Source organism: Carcharhinus amblyrhynchos, chromosome 4 (genome assembly GCF_965287045.1).
Source record: "Carcharhinus amblyrhynchos chromosome 4, sCarAmb.v2.hapA, whole genome shotgun sequence".
Lineage (NCBI taxonomy): Eukaryota > Metazoa > Chordata > Chondrichthyes > Carcharhiniformes > Carcharhinidae > Carcharhinus > Carcharhinus amblyrhynchos.
Window position 1 is genome coordinate 115,322,907 of NC_137327.1, and position 18,836 is coordinate 115,341,742.

Sequence of the window (18,836 nt, forward strand, 5' to 3'; positions counted from 1 at the left end):
ACTTTGTGCCATATAATCACTGTTGTAATTTAGAAAACGTGACAGCCAATTGGCACCAGCAAGCTCCCATAAACAGCAATGTGGTAATCTGTTTAGTGAAATGATAAATGTTAGCCTGGACACTTCCCCTGTTCCTCTTCAGTATGATGTTGGGGGGCTGTTACATCCACAAAGAGAAAAGACAGGGCCTCAATTTAAACTTTCACCCTATTATAGAAATTAAACTAGAAAGAGTGCAGAAAAGATTTATTAGGATACTACCAGGACATAATGGTTTGAGTTATTAGGAAAGGCTGGATAGACTTGAGACTTTTCTCTGGAGTGTTGAAGGCTCTATAGAGGTCTATAAAATAATGAGGGGCATAGATCAACTAGATAGTCAATATCTTTTCCCAAAAGTAGGGGAGTCTAAAACCAAAGGGCATAGGTTTAAGATGAGAGGGGGGTAGATACAAAAGTGTCCAGAGGGGCAATTTTTTCACAGAGGGTAGTGAGTGGAACAAGCTGCCAGAGTAGAGCGGGTACAATTTTGTCTTTTTAAAAGCATCTAGACAATTTCATGGGTACGATGGGTATAGAGGGATATGGGTCAAATGCGGGCAATTGGGACTAGCTGTGGGGGTTTTAAAAAAAAAGGGCAGCATGGACAAGTTGGGCAGAAGGGCCTGTTTTCATAGTGTAAACCTCTATAATTCTACGACCCGAAAGATATGCCTCTGACAGTGTAGTACTCCCTCAGTTTTATCTGGAGTGTTACTCTAGATTTCTGTACTCCAGTCTCTGGGGTCAGATTTGAGCTCACACCCTTCTGACTCGGAGTTATGCACTGAATCACAGCTAATGCTCTCAGACAGGCTACGTTTATAACATTGTGTACGGTTTTGTGTAACAAACTGTCAAAACAACTTTAATATATTGAAGAACGTTCAGAAAAGATTGATTAAGATATTTTGAACTCAAGTTCAAATTTAGGAAGAGATCCATACTTTCATTGGGGTGAATAAAATCAGTCAAGGGAAAGAGCATCTTTATCAGTAAAAACAGAAAATGCTGGAAAATCTCAGCAGCTCTGACAGCATCTCTGGAGAGAGGATAGACCAAATGTTTTGAGTCTGGAGCTCATCAGAGCTCAAGACATTGTCTCTATCCTCTTTCCACAGATGTCGTCAGACCTGGGATTTTCCGTTTTTATTTCAGAATCCAGCTTTCACAGTATTTTGCCTTTTACTTTAACATTAGACTGTCGGAGTGAGGTGGCATTAATAACCAAACTAATTCGTTAAAAGTCAATTCAAATATTTGAAAAAACTTTCCTCCCTTACCCACAGAGAATTGGGGGATATTCAGATAACATGCAAATAGTGCAGATTAAATACCTGTTTAAAGGTTCAAAGTTACACAGATATAGAAAGATGTAAATAATTGGATAGGACAAAGTGAGCTGCCGGATCCCAGGGATGAGTTCCACTGAACCTTTATACTACGCACAGATTTCTCCTGTTTCAGCATCCTGGACCAGGAGATTTGGAAAAGGGCTGTTGTTAATATTATTACATCCTTGGTGGGTTAATCCTAAATCTGGATACTGAGCAACTGCATTATCTGCAAGCTAATGACAGCATCATTTATTATAGGATCTGAAGAAAGTTAAGGACTGGAAACAACTACATTTCATTCAGTCAATTCCAACAGTTCTGACATGCACAGGGCTGAATAGCATAGATATATTTAAGGAAAATCTAGGTAAATGCAGGAGTGAAAAGGATTTGGTCATGGAATGAGACAAAGTAGGATTGGAGGTGAATTAATGTAGAGCTATTGGATTGAATGACCTGTTTCTGCTGTAAATTATATGCAAATCTAAAACCTATAGAGTTGGAGAAGTGAACACAACCAGGTGAGGAAATAATGCTTTACTTGTACAGACCCTTGATAAGACCCCATTTGGACCAATGCAATCATCCTGGATACTGCACTTCAGGAAGGATATATTGGCCTTAGAGGGATGCAGTGTAGGTTCAACACAATTATAGTGAGGTAACTTACAAAGATCCGCACTGAATCGTCAAGCTGGATTATTTGTTCAAGCATGGAGTGGGGCTTGAAGATATCTTCTGATGAAGTTAATGCGATCCACTGACAATGCAGAGAAAACTCAAGTATGCTGTTGAAAGAATGGGAACCTTAATGTGACAATCAACAGAGAATCCATAAAGCCAACTGCTATAGACAATGAAAAATGCAAAACATTCTTCAATGTTCCTGCCTCATAAGGGCAAGCAGATTGTTACTCTAATCATACATCTGTACAATAAGTAGATTGTTATTGTAATTCTTTCATCCATTCAGTGGATGGAATAAAAGGGACAGTAACAACGTGGATACAAATTTGGTTGAATAATAGGAAACTAATGGTCAGTGGATATTTTTCAGGCTGGAGGAAGGTTTGTAGTGGAGTTCCCCAAGGATCAGTATTGGGACCTCTATTTTCCCTGATATTAATGATCTAGATCTTAGTGTGCAGGAGACAATTTCAAAGCTTGTGATTGCCACAAAACATGGAATTATTATTAACTGTGAGGAGGACAGTGCAGAACTTCAAAAGGATACAGACAAGTTGATGGAATGGGCAGATAGGTGGCAGATGAAGTTCAATGTGGAAAAGTATGAGGTGATGCATTTTGATCGGAAGAATGTAAACAATATAAAATAAGCAGTAAAATTCTTAAAGGGGGCAGGAGTAGAGGGAGTTGAGTGTATCTGCAAGGACCATTGAAAGTGGCAGGACAGATGGAGACAGCAGTTAAAAAAGCATTCTGGGCTTTATTAATATGGGCATTTCGTATAAGAGCAAGAAGTTGATGTCAAACTTATACAAAACACCAGTTGGATCTCAGCTAGGGGATTATGTGCAGTTCTGGACGTCACTCCAGGAGGGGATTTGATAGAGATATTCAAAATCATGAGGCAGCTGAACAGAGTTGATAGGGAGAAACTTGCCACTCAAAAGGCTTAGGAACAAGAGGGCACAGATTTAAAGTTATTTGCAAAATTAACGAATGTTTTTTGAGAAAACATTTTCACCCAGCAAGTGGTTTGGATCTAGGATGCACTGCCTGGAAGTGTGGTGAATGCAGTTTCAATTGAGGAATATTTGAATAAAAACAACGTATGTGGATTTAGAGAACGTTCAGGATATGGTGCTCATTTGAACCATTGGTGCAGACACAGTGAGCCAAATGGCCCCCTTCTACACCATAACAATTCTGTGACTTGAATGTAATTGGATTGTCTATCCCTATTTGTCCTTGAGGATGTGGTAGTGAGTGGCCTTTTTGAACCATTGCAGTCAATGTGTATTTTAGATTTGATTTATTATTGTCACATGTATTACTTTACAGTGAAAAGTGTTTTTCTTGCACGCTATATAGACAAACTATTCCATTTATAGAGAAGGAAAGGAGAGAATCCAAAATGTAATGTTAAGTTATAGCTAAGGTGTAGGGAAAGATCAACTTAATGCCAGGTAGGTACATTCAAAAATCTGATGGCAGCAGGTAAATAGCTTTCTCAAGTCGGTTAGTACCTGACCTCAGACTTTTGTATCTTTTTCCTGACGGAAGAAGGTAGAAGAGAGGTGCCTGGGGTGTTTGGGGTCCTGAGTGTTGAAAGCTGAGCTGTAGTCAATAATTAGGAGTTTGATGTAGGTGCCTTTGTTATTTAAGTGTTCCAAGGTTGAGTGTAAGACCAGGGAGATGGCATCTGCTGTGGATCTATTGCAATGGTAGGCAAACTGTGGTGGATCCAGGTAGGCTAGAATTGATTCATGCCATGACTAACCTTTCAAAGCACTTCATAATGATGGATGTCAGAGCCACAGGCCGATAGTCGTGCTTGCCTTTTCTTTGGTACCAGAATGATGGTCGTCTTCTTGAAGCAGATAGGGACCTCAGATTGCTGCAAAGAGAAGCAGGAGCACAGCTTTGTGGTCTGATTTGCCAAAGTGTGATTGGGCAATAGAGCGGTAGGCATGTTTGATATTTGTGCAGCAGTGGTCTAAGATGTTTGGGTCTCTGGTGAAACGTGTTGGTGGCAAATTGGGAAGTACACTCTTGAGCTTGGCCTAATTGAAGTCCCCTACCACGATGAACAAGGCCTCAGGATGTTTCGTCTCAAGACTATTTGTAGTGATGTATATTTTGTCCAGTGCAATCTTCACGTCAGCATGGTGTGGGATGTAAATTGCTTTCAGGATAACAGAGGTGAACTCATGTGGAAGGTAATAGGGGCAGCATTTTAGCATCAGGTATTCTAGGTCTGGGGAACAGGATAGAAGAAGAATCAACAAGCTTGGGGTCACCACAAAATAAACTTCACTCTCTCCAGCCAGACTGGAAGTGCCACTCAGGCCCCATCAACTGGAAAGTTTAACACACTTCAGCACAAAGGAGACCCCACCAACCAGAAAAAGAATTGTCAAGATATCTGGGGAAAAAAAACATAGAAAATAATAGCACGAGTAGGCCGTTCAGCCCTTTGAGCCTTCTCAACCATTCCTTACGATCATGGTGATCATCAGATTCAATATCCTGATCCTGCCTTCCCCCATATCCCTTGATCCCTTTAGCTCTAAGAGTTATATTTAATTTCTTCTTGAAATCAGACAACATTTTGACTGCAACTATATTCTGTGGTAGTGAATTCTACACATTCACCTTCCTCTGACTTAAGAAATTTCTCTTCACCTCTGGTCTACAAGATTTACCCCTTATCCTCAAACTATGACCCCTAGTTCTAGACTCCCCCACCATCAGGAACATTCTGAATCTACCCTGTCTAACCCTGTTGGAATTTTATAAGTTTCTATGAGAACCCCTCACCCTTCTAAACTCCAGCGAATATAACCCTAATTGACTTTAGTCTCTCCTTACGACGGCCCAGCCATCTAAGGACTCAGCCTGGAAAGATACTATCCATCCCTCCAGACAAGATTAAGGAAAGCCTGTGGGATCAAGTGTAATAAATTGGAGCCTATTGGAGTTGGGTTTGGGTTTGAGTTGCTCAGTGCTGCCTCTCTGGCTGTATTAGTGTTGGGTTCGGGCTGTGTTGCCTGGCGCTGACTCTGTGTCTGGGTTTGGTGTCGGTGCTGTCTGTCTCTGTGTGTGTGTGTGTGTCTCTCTCTCTCTCCCCGTGTCGCTCCCGGTCTCTCTCCGGGTCTCTGTCTGGGCTCCGGGCTCCGGGATGCTGCGCTGGGAGCGGGTTTAGCCCGGGCTCGGGAGCGGTGTGTGAGGCCGGGACAGCGTTACTGAGGCTGGGCTGTGCTGAGCCTATGCCCGGGGCCATGGAGGACATCATGTCGGAGAAGGAGGCGGAGGAGAGTCACCGGCAGGACAGCGCCAACCTGCTGCTCTTCATCCTCCTGCTGACCCTCACCATCCTCAGCATCTGGCTCTTTAAACATCGCCGCTTCCGCTTCCTGCATGAGAGCGGACTGGCCATGGTGTACGGTAAGGAGATCCCCACCCTCACCCCCCCCCAACCTCCTCTCTCTCTTCCCGCACCACCCCCCCCTCCCCCTCCTTCCTCCCCCCTCCCCCTCCGACCCTCTCCCCCTCCCCCTCTAACCCCCTCTCCCCGTCTGTCCCTCCCCTTCCGACCCCCTCCAACCCTCTGCCTCCGACCCCCTCCAACCCTCTGCCTCCGACCCCCTCCAACCCTCTGCCTCCGACCCCCTCCAACCCTCTGCCTCCGACCCCCTCCAACCCTCTGCCTCCGACCCCCTCCAACCCTCTGCCTCCGACCCCCTCCAACCCTCTGCCTCCGACCCCCTCCAACCCTCTGCCTCCGACCCCCTCCAACCCTCTGCCTCCGACCCCCTCCAACCCTCTGCCTCCGACCCCCTCTCTTCCCCCCCTCCCCCTCTGATCCCCTCCCCCCTCCCCCTCTGATCCCCTCCCCCTCTGATCCCCTCCCCCCTCCCCCTCTGATCCCCTCCCCCCTCCCCCTCTGATCCCCTCCCCCCTCCCCCTCTGATCCCCTCCCCCCTCCCCCTCTGATCCCCTCCCCCCTCCCCCTCTGATCCCCTCCCCCCCCCGATCCCCTCCCCCTCCCCCTCTGATCCCCTCCCCCTCCCCCTCCCCCTCTGATCCCCTCCCCCTCCCCCTCTGATCCCCTCCCCCTCCCCCTCTGATCCCCTCCCCCTCCCCCTCCCCCTCCCCCTCCCCCTCTGATCCCCTCCAACCTCCTCAAACTCGTCCCCCCCAAACTTCCCAACATACCTCCCCATAAGTGCAGACTGGCAATGGTATACGATAAGGAGACCTCCGCCCCAACCTTCCCCCTCTGACCCCCTCCCCCCTCCAACCCCCTCCCCCCTCCCCCCTCCCCCCTATCTCCCCATAAGAGCGGACTGGCCATGATGTACAATAAGGAGACCCCAATCCCAGCCCCAAACGCTCCCAACTCTGTCCCTGAACTCCCCCCTCACCACCCCACCCCCTCACAAATTCCCCAACCTACCCTCCAACAGAGCAGATGGGCCATGGTGTACGGTAAGATCTCTACCCAACCTGCCCACCCCCCACCAGTGAGATTGGACTGACCATGGTGTATAGTAAGGAAATTCCCAGCCTCTAACCCCAAACTCCCACCCCAACCACCCTCTCCCAATCACTCTCTCCCCCATCTACCCCTCCAAACTCCCCCAACCCCTCCCTCCAAACTTTCCACTCCCCCTGACCCACTTGTTCTCTGTGTATTTTCTATTTATAACTTGTTATTTTTAGACACTTCACAAAACTCCCTTTGTTTACTGATCGGTAATCAGCATTCCGACATTGCAGCTTTCTGAGGCCCCAGGTAAAGGTGACACAGACATTGAATCATTGTTCGAACAGCATCTATATCGCAAAATATGTGTGGATTACCTTGTTTACGTAACTCTTAAACACTTTTAGGGAGGTTGTGTTCACTGCAGCAGAGAAAGGGCCCAGAATTATTCTGATAAGACAACAGCTAGAATGTGTTCCCAGCAACCACACAAGATGCTGCAACCCTTAACACAGGTACGGACACATACAATACTGCAATATTTAATATATTTGCATCCTTCCTTAAATCAGGAAACCAATACAGTTCTGCAGATACAGTCTCACCAGTATCCTGTACAACTGAAGCATAACCTCCCTATTTCTGTAATTGATTTCCTCACGATAAACATCAACATTCAATTACTTTTCCTATCTATTTGCTGTACCTGCTACCAGCCTTTTGTGATTTGTGCACTGGGGCATCCAGATCCCTCTGCACCTCAAAGTCGTGTAACCTCTCACCATTTGGATAAGACGTTTCTGTTTTATTCTTCCTGCCAAAATGGGCATTTTCACATTTGCCCACATTATTCTCCATTTGATGGATTTTTACCCACTCACTAAACCCATCTATGTCCATTTGTAACAAAAACAGAAAATGCTGGAAAATCTCAGCAGATCTGACAGCATCTGTGGAGAGAGAATAGAGCCAACGTTTTGAGTCTGGGTGACCCTTGGTCAGAGCTGGGAGGAAAGAAAATCAGACAAGATTAATACTCTGAGGATGGGGGTTGTGGAATTGGACAAAGAGAGTGTAAATGCAGAAGGCTGAGAAGGTGCTAAAAGTGGCCATTAAGTGATCAGAGTGTGTGAATGGGCAAAACAAAGGTACAGCTTGGTAAAGGACTGCCAAAGGGTTCTGATGTCTCCCTGCCTGTCGTTTAGGGTTCTGGCGCCACCCTGCCTGTCGTTTAGGGTTCTAATATCTCCCTGCCTGTCATTTAGGGTTCTAATATCTCCCTGCCTGTCGTTTAGGGTTCTAATATCTCTCTGCCTGTCGTTTAGGGTTCTAATATCTCCCTGCCTGTCGTTTAGGGTTCTAATATCTCCCTGCCTGTCATTTAGGGTTCTAATATCTCCCTGCCTGTCGTTTAGGGTTCTAATATCTCCCTGCCTGTCATTTAGGGTTCTAATATCTCCCTGCCTGTCGTTTAGGGTTCTAATATCTCCCTGCCTGTCGTTTAGGGTTCTAATATCTCCCTGCCTGTCGTTTAGGGTTCTAATATCTCTGCCTGTCGTTTAGGGTTCTGGCGTCTCTCTGCCTGTCGTTTAGGGTTCTAATGTCTCTCTGCCTGTCATTTAGGGTTCTAATGTCTCTCTGCCTGTCGTTTAGGGTTCTAATGTCTCTCTGCCTGTCGTTTAGGGCTCTAATGTCTCTCTGCCTGTCGTTTAGGGCTCTAATGTCTCTCTGCCTGTTGTTTAGGGTTCTGGCGTCTCTCTGCCTGTCGTTTAGGGTTCTGGCGCCTCCCTGCCTGTCGTTTAGGGTTCTGGCGCCTCCCTACCTGTCGTTTAGGGTTCTGGCGCCTCCCTGCCTGTCGTTCAGGGTTCTAATATCTCTGCCTGTCGTTTAGGGTTCTGGTGTCTCTCTGCCTGTCGTTTAGGGTTCTGGTGTCTCTCTGCCTGTCGTTTAGGGTTCTGGTGTCTCTCTGCCTGTCGTTTAGGGTTCTGGTGTCTCTCTGCCTGTCGTTTAGAGTTCTAATATCTCTCTGCCTGTTGTTTAGGCCTCCTGGCTGGAGTTGTTCTCCGATATGGGATCCATGTTCCCACGGACGTCAATAATGTGACCCTGAGCTGTGAGCTCGAAGACAGTCCTGCAACTTTATTAATTAATGTCAGTGGGAAGTTTTATGAATACACGATGAGGAGTGAAATCAGCCCCAAGGACATTAATAATGTACACGACAATGAGATGCTGCAAAAGGTAAATGTATTTCTGATTTCACTCACTGGTGGAGAATTCAGGGGGACAGGCTGAGAGACTGGGGGAAAGAGGCAAAGAGTGTGGATAGCATGTGATGGGGTGGGAGTGGAGAGAATGGGAGGTGGATGGGTGGAATCTCGGGGCAGGGAGTTGGGGAGGTGGAGCATTGGGGTGGGTGGCAGATGTTTCAGTGGGGAGGAAGGGGTGTGGGTAATGCAGGGGGTGGGGAGGGGAGAGGGGCAGAGGGAGTGGAGGGGTTAGGGAAGGGGTGGGAGTAATGGAGGGGGTGTAGAGGGTGTGAGTGAGGCCTGGGGTTTACCTCTTTACCCGCTCTAGTTTTTGATAATTCTACCATTGCTTCTGCTTTGATGCACAGGTGACCTTTGACCCAGAAGTGTTCTTTAACATTCTGCTCCCTCCGATTATATTTTATGCTGGTTACAGTCTGAAACGAGTGAGTCAAATTCTACTCTCTGATTTTTCATGAGTGCAACTGATGTACGTTTCTGTATTTTAGTTAAATATCAGAATGAATTTCTAAATCAATAGCAAGAATTGAGAGAGGGTCAGACTGAGTAGAATCTCTGTGGGTAAAGTTGAGGAATCGCAAAGGTAAGTTGTGGGATGGGAGTCAGGTACAGGCCCCCTAGCGGTAGTCAGGATGTGGGGCAGAAAATAAATCAGGAGATAGAAAAGACAAATAAAAAAGCAATATTACAATAATCGTGGACTGGGAAAATCAGGAAGGTAGTGGATCCCAAAGAACGGAGTTTTTCATTGGGTTCATAACATTGAGAATGTCCACGTTTACACAGCTATTTGGAATGGGGATATTTTACTGATATCTTATTGTTAATATTTCTGGGGACTATAAGACATAGGAACAAAATGAGACCACCATTCAATTATGGCCAATAGTTTTCTCATCACCTTTCTCTTGCTTTTTCCCCATAAACTCCTCATCCCCTTATTAACCAAGACCCTTAGATTTAAATTCTTCCCCTGGAGATTAGTTTGGAGTTTGCATGTTGGGAAATTTATCACTTTGTGTGTTTTCAGCGACATTTCTTCCGGAACTTGGGCTCCATTTTGGCGTATGCTTTTATTGGGACTGTCATTTCCTGTATTGTGATTGGGTGAGTATTACCAACACGTTCCTGATTCTGTTCAGACAGTGAACTTTCCTCAAAATTCATGGTGACAATGGTTGGAGTTTAGCTGCGGTTTATCTGTTGTTAATATTACTGACCAGCAGAGGGCAGGTGGGTTAAGGGCCCGTTATACAAAATTCCTGGATTCAGTTACTTCCAAAAAAAAATCGTCCAGTCACTAAATGAATTAAAAGTTGAGGAATTATATTTTCACACTCCTATCACAACATCGACAGAATGTTCATGGGTATAGCAAATAATTAGGAAGGCATATGGAATGATGGCCTGAATTGGGCTAGGCCATTGCATGGGAGCTGTGCTGACACCTGCGAAGGTGGTTCCTCTGAGCTTGGGTCGAGTAAAAGATCAGGGAAACCAGTGAGGGAAAATCCAGACTTTACCTGATGCAATTTTTCAAAGCCACTTTGTCCTCTTGGCAAAGATGAAGCCCGAGAAGGGCTGCAATGCCTCATCCTGTCAGCTTGGATCCTGTTTGTCCCTCATGTGGGGACCATGACTGGACTTAATTGATTAGAAACAAAGTACTAAGATGTACCAATAAAAAATTGCAAAGGGATGGCGAAAAAAATAAATCTAAAGTTCATATAACTTTAATAAGACTTCCTTATTCTGATACTTTGGCCTTTTTAGAAAGGGAGTTAATGTGATTTGGGTTTTGGTGGGACCACATGTGAAATAGTGTGTGCAGTTTTGGTCTCCACATTTAAGAAAGGAGATAAAGAACACAAAGTTACAGCACGGGTACAGGCCCTTAGGCCCGCCAAGCCTGCACCAACCACGTTGTTCGACTGAATTAAAACCCCCTACCCATCCGGGGACCTATCCTTCCTTTCCCATCCTATTCATGTATTTGTCAAGACACCCCTTAAATGTCAGTATCGTATCTGCTTCCACAACGTCCCCTGACAGTGAGTTCCAGGCACCCACCCACCCAATGTAAGAAAAACCTGCTTTGTACATCTCCTTTAAACCTGCCCCTCGCGTCTTAAACTTAGAAGGGTAGCAAGAATAATCCAGGTTATTACAGTCTGGTGAGCCTAACATTAGTGGTAGGAAAATTATTGGAGAGGATTCTTCGAGACAAGATTTGCTCTCGCTTGGCAATAAGTGGTATATTAGCAAGAGGCAGCATGGTTTTGTGAAGGGGTGGTGGTGTCTCACTAACTTGATTGAGTTTTTTGAGGAAGTGACAAAAATGATTGATGAGGGTGGGGCAGTGGATGTTGTCTACATGGACTTCATTAAGGCCTTTGACAAGGTCCCTCATGGCAAACTGGTGCAGAAGGTGAAGTCGCATAGGATCAGAGGTGAGCTGGCAAGTTGGATACAAAACTGGCTCAGTCATAGAAGACAGAGGGAGAATGTGTTTTTGAATGGAGGGTTGTGACTAGTGGTATTCCTCAGGGATCAGGACTGGGACCTTTTGCTGTTTGCAATATATATATATATATAAATGATTTGGAAGAAAATGGGGTGGAGGCTGAGACATTGTTTCCATTGGTTGGGGAATCTGAAATATGGGGACACAGTCTCAGGTTGAAGGGGCGGGGTGGGGTTGCGGATTTGGAATCTGTTGTTAAGGTGTGTATGATTGGCTGGAGCTGCAAGATCCCAGCAATAGACCAGCTGGGATCTGGATTCACGCTGCTTCACACAAACTGACACGAAACGGTAAATAAAAATGTCCAATCACAGCTCGGAATGAATTCTCTCCCTTCTCTCTCTCGATAGGCTGATTATGTATGGCTGTGTCAAGCTGATGGCTCTGATTGGCCAGTTGAATGGGGACTTTTATTTCACAGACTGCCTGCTCTTCGGGGCTTTTATTTCTGCGACTGACCCAGGTACGTCAAACTGGCCTATCAGCTAGCAGAGATCTCAAACCAGAACAGGGTGAGAGGGAGGGAGGAGTGTCTGAGATGGTGGAGTGGGGGAGAGGGAGGGAGTGGGGGAGAGGGAGGGAGTGAGAGGGAGGGAGGGAGGGAGTGGGGGAGAGGGAGGGAGGGAGGGAGGAGTGTAGGAGGACAGAGGGAGGGAGGGAGGAGTGTAGGAGGACAGAGGGAATGGAGGGAGGAGTGTAGGAGGACAGAGGGAATGGAGGGAAGGTGGGAGGGAGGGTGATGACATTTCATTACTCCACCAATCAGCTGTCTCTGGAATAATGCCGGTACCGTTTTGAGCATTTATTCTGAGCTGTGGACAGTCTCTGGATCAGCATTATCCTCGCTGCTAAATCCGATTCTGTTCCACAGACTGGCTGCTGGGAGCGGGGTCACATGTAGACCAGGCGCAAGTTCCCTTCTCCCTGGGATATTTGTGAATGTCCACAAAACTTTACAAAAAGTCTGTGTGGGACCCTCCCCTTCATTTTAAAGCAAAGAAGTACTCACCAATCCTCCTCACCAATCAGAGAGAAGAAGGGACACCCTTCCCCCTTTCCCCAAACTCCAGCTGAAATCTCTTGCAGCAAGGTGGTGTCAGCACCAATCACCTTCGTGAAACCAAGCTCACTCTTCCCAATCACCTTCAGCTTGTCTGTGTGTCCAGCTATAACCTCTGTCTGACTCCTGCACCTTCCCACGACAGAGGTCAACCGAACTGGCCTTCAATTCCCTCTTTCCTGCCTCCCTCCCTTCCTGAAGCGAGAGGTTATTTTCACGATGGTCTGGGCTGCATTCACAACCCTTTGTATGTCTAAGGTCTTTAGTGGCTACATCCTAGGAAGCAGCAGTGGTGAGCTGCTTCTTTGAACCGATGCGGTCCACGTGGCAGAGCTGCATCCACAGTGCTGTGAGGGAGGGTGTTCCAGGATTTTATCACACACAGTCTCGCCCACACAGTGTCCACCTCGCATACTCTCACTCCCACACGCACATCACTTGCCTTCGTGCCCCCATGACCTGACCCCACCAGCCTCTCTCTTCCTCACTCTCACCTTTACTGGACCTTTCTTGCTGTCCGCTGAGAGGCCAGCGTCTCCCTGATTGAAGGAGAAACCAGTCTCTGATTGGAGAAGCATCTTCACAGCATCTTTCCAATGTTGGACATCAGCAACATTCCTCAACACGCTCACCGCAAACCCAGAGTTCCACAGTTTGGGAAACTCGGAATAAGGTGGAACAGTTTTCAGTGGCAGGAATGTCTTTAGGGAGATTGAAAATATGAATAAAGAGCTGGGCAGCTGAGGGAAATGTTTTTTAACATGGTGAGTTGTGATCTGGAAGGCACTGCCTGAGAGCGCGTTGAAAACAAATTTGGTAGGAGCTTTCAAAAGAAAATTGGATAAATATTTAAAAAGGAAAAACATGCAGGACAGTTGGGAAAGAACTGGGGGCAGTTGGGATTAATTGGAAAGATCTTTCAATGAGCCAATATGGACACAGTGGGCTGAATGGGATTGTGTTCAGTTGTAAAATGGCCATTCTGAGCCTCTGCCTCAGGGATATTGTCTGGTTCTTTGTGGTGGAGGCAGTGGTGACTCAGGTGCCAGGAGGGTGCTGGGGGCCTGAGCAATGTTTTGTTATTGTGACTTCTGATTGGTGGAGGAAAGTTAATGTCTCACATTGCAGATCGGTTTAAAAAAAAAACCTAGGGAATCCAGGAAGATGTAGCAAGCTGCACACAGCATTAGCTCAGTGCAGGAAAGGAAGTCCAAGGATTCAGGGGTGGACCATTTAGGACGGAGGTGAGGAGACATTTCTTCAACTAAAGAATGGTGAGCCTGTGGAATTCATTACCACAGGAAGTGGTTGATGCCAAAACATTGAATGTATTCAAGAGGTAGCTGGATATAGCACTTGGGGCAAATGGTATCAAAGGTTATAGGGAAAAGGTTCATGATGGAAGATATAGGAGGGATGTCCGAGGTAGATTCTTTACTCAGAGAGTGGCTGGGGTGTGGAATACACTGCCTGCTGTGATAGTGGAGTCAGACATTTTAGGAACTTTCAGGCGGTTATTGGATAGGCACATGGAGCACTCCAGAATGATAGGGAGTGGGATAGCTTGATCTAGGGTTTGGACGCAGCTCAGCACAACATCAAGGGCTGAAGGGCCTCTACTGTGCTGAACTGTTCTATGTTCTAAAAAGCAGGATTAGGCAATTGAGTCAGCCATGATGGTAATGAATGGTGGAGCAGGCTCAAAGGGCTGAATGGCCTCCTCCTGATGCTTTCTTCTATGTTTCTATCTTTCAAAGAGTAATTGTTGATGGATGCTTTTGGAACCAGAAGGCTGTTTCCATGGAAGGGTTCTGCACCACACAGTACTAGGACACATACCTTTTGTGGTATTTCTTAACAATTTGGACATAGGGGGAATGATCAGGAAATTTGCAGACAGCACAAAAATTTGTCTACATAGTCGATAGGAAAATTGCTGTAGGCGAGGAAAATATTTGTGTCCTGGAATGGAATTCAACCTGAAGAAATTGAGGAGCTGCATTTGGGATCAATCGAGGCAAAGGATTAGACAACAAGTGGGAGGATAATGAGAGGGGTAGAGGAAGTGAGAGACCTTGGGATGAACGTCCACAGACCCCTGAAGGTTACAGGACAGCTTGATACGATGGTTAAGAAGTCATAGGGAATCCTTTCATTTATTAGCTAAGGTGTAGAATATAGTAAGTAGTCTCACAACATCAGGTTAAAGTCCTATAGGTTTATTTGGTAGCACTTTTGGAGCGCTGCCCTTTTATCAGCTGAGTTCATTTTAACCTGGTGTTGTGAGACTACTTACTGCGCCTACCCCAGTCCAACGCCGGCAACTCCACATCATGTGTCGAATGTAAGAACAGAGAAGTGGTGCTGGAACTGTATTAAATACCAGATAGTTACAACTTGAGTGTTGTGTGCAGTGCTGGTCACCTCATGACAGAAAGGATTTAATTGCATTAGAGGTGGCACAGTGGTTAGCACTGATGCCTCACAGTGCCAGAGACCCAGCTTCAATCCCTGGCTTGGGTCACTGTCTGTATGGAGTTTGCACATTTTCCCCATGTCTGCATGGGTTTCCTCCCACAGTCTGAAAGACATGCTGGTTAGAACATAATAAGAACATAAGAAATAGGAGCAGGAGTAGGCCAACTAGCCCTTCGAGCCTGCCCCGCCATTCAATAAGATCATGGCTGATCTGTCGTGGCTCAGTTCCACATTCCCGCCCTCTCCCCATAACCCTTAATCCCCTCTCTCATCAAAAACCCATCAACCCGCATCTTAAAAATATTTAACGAGGCAGCCTCCACCACTTCAATGGGCAGAGAATTCCAGAGATTCACCACCCTTTGATGCATTGGCCATGCTAAATTCTCACTCTGTGTACCTGAACAGGCGCCAGAGTGAGGCAACTAGGAGATTTTCACAGTAACATCATTGCAGTATCAATGTTAGCCTTATTTGTGACTAATAAATAAACTTACGTAAAGAAGCTCCAGAGGAGATTTATGCACGTGTGGCCAGGACTGGGTTGGGTTAGTTGGGACTGGTTGTTGAACAGAACAGGCTGAGGAGAGTATTGATTGAGATGTACAAAAATGTGAGGGTCCTGGGTAGAGTGGGACAGCCTATTTACTTCAGCAGAAAGGTCAGTGACTAAGGGACATAGATTTAAAGTAGAACATAGAACATCATTACAGCGCGGTGCAGGCCCTTCGGCCCTCGATGTTGCGTCAACCTGTGAAACCAATCTAAAGCCCAACTAACCTACGCTATTCCAATATCATCCATATGTTCATCTAATGACCATTTAATGCTCTTAATGTTGGCGAATCCACTACTGTTGCAGGCGGGGCATTCCACGCTCTTATTACTCTCTGAGTAAAGAACCTATATCTGACTTGCATTTAAGATGGCCAGTCAAACTAACCTGCACACCTTTGGACTGTGGGAGGAAACTGGAGCACCCGGAGGAAACCCACAGGGAGAACATGCAAACTCCACACAGACACCCAAGACTGGAATTGAACCCAGGTCCCTGGTGCTGTGAGGCAGCAGTGCCACCCTAATGTATGTAGAGAGCCAGCATTGTGGGTTTTATTAATGAAATCCATTCTCTTACAGTGACTGTGCTTGCAATATTTAATGAACTACAAGCTGATGTGGATCTGTACGCCCTGCTGTTTGGAGAAAGTGTCCTGAATGATGCGGTTGCCATTGTCCTGTCTTCGTAAGTTTTCAAGTCCTGATTATTGAACAAGAGAAACTTGGTCAGTTGGTAATTAACATGTCACCAGATGCATCCTCGCTGACAGCCACAACTTCATTCAAAGAACAAAGAAAATTACAGCACAGGAACAGGTCCTTCAGCCCTCCAAGCCTGCACCGACCATGCTATCTGACTGAACTAAAATCCCCTAGCCTTCCAGGGACCATATCCCTCTATTCCCATCCTATTCATCTATTTGTCCTGGTGCCCCTTAAAATTCACCATCACATCTGCTTCCATTTCCTTCCCCGGCAGCGAGTTCCAGGCACCCACCACCCCCTGTGTAAAAAAAAAACTTGCCTCATACATCTCCTTTAAACCTTGCCCCTCGCACCTTAAACCTACGCCCCCGAGTAATTCCATCTTGGGGAGAAAGCTTCTGATTATCAACTCTGTTCATGCCCCTCATAATCTTGTAGACTTCTATCAGGTTGTCCCTTAACTTCCATCGTTCCGGTGAGAAGAAACCAAGTTTCACCAACCTCTCCTCATAACTAATGCTCTCTATGCCAGGCAATATCTTGGTAAATCTTTTCTGTATTCTCTCCAAAGCCTCCACATCCTTCTGGTAGTGTGGCAACCAGAATTGAACACTATATTCCAAGTGTGGCCTAACTGAGTTTCTATAAAACTGCAACATGACTTGCCAATTTTTAAACTCAGTGCCCCAGCTGATAAAGGCAAGCATGCTGTATCCTTTCTTGACTGCCTTCTCTACCTGCATTGCCACTCAGTGACCTGCGTACCTATACACCCAGATCCCTCTGGCAATCAGTAATCTTAAAGGTTCTGCCATTTACTGTATATTTCCTATTGGTATTAGACCATCCAAAATGCATTACCTCACATTTGTCCGGATTAAACTCCATCTGCCATCTCTCCGACCAAGTCCTACCGATCTATATCCTGCTGTATCCTCTGATGGACCTCCTCACTATCCGTAAATCCACCAACCTTTGTGTCGTCTGCAAACTTGCTAATCAAACCAGTTACATTTTTCTCCAAATTATTTCTATATGTTACAAACAGCAAAGGTCCCAGCCCTGATCTCTGAGGAACACCACTTGTCACAGCCCTCTATTCAGAAACACACCCTTCCACTGCTACCCTCTGTCTTCTATGTCTGAGTCAGTTTTGTATCCACTTTGCCACCTTCATCTCCTCATGTTGCGCTTTTCCTTTTCCTTGTGAAATGCGGACTTTGCAGTTTCCTGTTTCTCAGTTTTCATGGTGTTTTGAGCTGAGGACTGGGATGCTGCCAGTTTCAGTGTTCCACTGCGCTGGTTTAGACACCTATCCCCACAGCCTCAGTCACACCAAGATCCAAGTAGCTTCAGGCCAGTGGGTTCTGTACCCACCCCAGCAACATCTGCTGAAACTGCCTGCCAGGTTTATATTGTCAGAGTTGGCATCTCGCATCAGGCTAACAGAGAGAAAGTAAAGTTTATTTATTAGTCACAATACGGTTTACATTCACATTGCAATGAAGTTACTGTGAAATTCCCCTCTCGTCCAGAATAGATTTGAACCCTGTCCCCAGAATTGAAAAGTCACAGCATTTCCCGGTGCTTAAGTCATCCCACTTCCTGCATTAAAACCCAACTAAAGAACCACTGAAGTCTAATATGCCCATCAATCCCATCACATCCATAGCCCAGATCTGATTATTCTCTCATGTATCAGTTTGAGGGCCCCTCCTGCTCTTACATTCCACTACACAGAGTCCTAAACAGGAAGGGCTCCAGTGTTTAGCAAAGGTCCTTGAAGAGTATTCTGCTCCTTCGAGACAGTCTTTCAGAATGGTGGGGTGACTCACTTTCCCTCCAGGTAGATGGGTTCTGAGATGGTTGAGAGTCCAATGCGGGATCTGCAGACTGTCACGTGTGGGGTAGGTGCTGCATGAGAGGTCGGGTAAATGGATAGATTAATAAAATGCTAATAGAAAATTTAGCAAATGACAAGATGATTAAGCTGAGTCAATATGGTTTTATGAAAAGAGGAATGTTACTCTTCCCTCTCCCCCATTCCAACCTGCCCCCCAACCCCCTGCGACTGAGTGGGCTCCGGAGATAGAGATATCCGTCCTTCCTTTGAATTCTGTCTATGAGGTGGAGAGGAAGAGACGTGGATTTCTATGTCTAAACCACGCACTTTGGGACGTTGGAGCAATTTAGCCTGGCCAATCCACCCAACCCACACATCTTTGGCGTGTGGGTGGAAAACAGAGCGTCCAGAGGAAACCCATGCAGACACGGGGAGAACGTGCAAACTCCACAAAAAACCTTGAGGTGGAAGAGAGAGTACGAGGGAGGGAGTGTGGAGTCCCAATAAGAAAACCAGAAAAATAATCACCATTCCGCAAGGACCAAATGAACATTGAAAACAGATGATCTGGTTCATATAAGGAACTTTGAAGATAGTCCCAGTTAGGTCCTGGGAGAAAACAGGCCCAGTTACTTACAAGGTTAAAGGCCAGGGCAACATTGTAAAATAGCTGGACCATCTCAGAGCTTCAGAGCCCCTGCCCAAGCAGGTCTCACCGGCCATTGAGATGCTCGTTCCAGTGTCTGCCCGCAGCTTAAAGCCGGCCTGTGTTAGCCCCTCCAGAAGAGGAGGACACAGACTGGAAGCTGGCATCGTGGCTGAAGCAGAACCCAAGAGGAGCCTGTGTCA

At 46.2% G+C, this 18,836-nt stretch overlaps 1 protein-coding gene across 1 annotated transcript in view; it reads left to right on the forward strand.

Moving 5' to 3' along the window:
• Positions 1–5,126: 5,126 nt before the first annotated feature.
• slc9a6a (solute carrier family 9 member A6a) overlaps positions 5,127–18,836 on the forward strand; it is a 48,109-nt gene continuing 34,399 nt past the window's right edge. The window contains exons 1-6 of the mRNA XM_080187775.1: positions 5,127–5,507; positions 8,591–8,790; positions 9,167–9,244; positions 9,850–9,926; positions 11,694–11,806; positions 16,019–16,124. Coding sequence (XP_080043901.1) covers positions 5,330–5,507; positions 8,591–8,790; positions 9,167–9,244; positions 9,850–9,926; positions 11,694–11,806; positions 16,019–16,124 — 752 coding nt within the window. The 5' untranslated portion in view covers positions 5,127–5,329. The remainder of the gene's footprint in view (positions 5,508–8,590; positions 8,791–9,166; positions 9,245–9,849; positions 9,927–11,693; positions 11,807–16,018; positions 16,125–18,836) is intronic.